General features: G+C 32.2%; 1 protein-coding gene across 1 annotated transcript in view; it reads left to right on the forward strand.

The window, feature by feature from the left end:
* Positions 1 to 760, forward strand: part of LOC110030190 (aspartate-semialdehyde dehydrogenase) — an 18567-nt gene extending 17807 nt beyond the window's left edge. Inside the window, exon 8 of the mRNA XM_020732793.1 lies at positions 585 to 760. Within this exon, the coding sequence (XP_020588452.1) occupies positions 585 to 666 (82 nt within the window). The 3' untranslated portion in view covers positions 667 to 760. The remainder of the gene's footprint in view (positions 1 to 584) is intronic.

Genomic DNA, 760 nt, shown 5'->3' on the forward strand with positions numbered 1-760 from the left:
TCTTTCCTTAACATCACTTTTATTATTATTATTATTATTATTATTATTATTATTTACAGCAATTCCTATGTATTTGCGAATCTAGCGCCTAAACTTCAATATTGACGCACCCGCTCACGCACACATATATGTACACCACTTTTACCATTCATTAAAAGGTGTATCTTTTTAAGTTTACAAGTTTGCATTTTTAATGTGATACGAAAAATTGGGGCCGTGGGTGTAAATATAAATAAATAAAGTTTAGGCGTTGCATATGTAAATACATGGTATGTATATAAATGCCCCGTATTAGTTTGGGAAATTTACCTATGTTCCACACAATGTTAATATATTTACATAGGCAACGCCTTAAAATTTGATATTTACACTTGTAACATCTTGATCTCGTAAACATAGGCTTGCAAAAGTATATTTTATTTTTACAAGAGTTGGTGAGGGGGCATTTTTTATGTGACGTTAAAGATTCGAGTGATATGCTTCCAAATGTGCATGTTTATGTGTTAGATATATATGTAAATATATAACAATTCTGTGGTATGTGTGTAAATGAGTCCAATTATTTTTGTTTTTTTGTTTTATAGGTTGGACATATTTGTATGTGGAGATCAGATACGCAAAGGGGCGGCGCTCAATGCGGTACAGATTGCAGAGAAGTTGCTATGATCAATGTATCATATCATTCTTCACTCTTCAGGCAGGACTATTTGATTCTCTTCTCTGTTTTTTTATGAGGACGTAAGCGAATGTTGTTCTATTC

Source organism: Phalaenopsis equestris, unplaced genomic scaffold (genome assembly GCF_001263595.1).
Source record: "Phalaenopsis equestris unplaced genomic scaffold, ASM126359v1 Scaffold000002, whole genome shotgun sequence".
NCBI classification, from domain to species: Eukaryota; Viridiplantae; Streptophyta; class Magnoliopsida; order Asparagales; family Orchidaceae; genus Phalaenopsis; species Phalaenopsis equestris.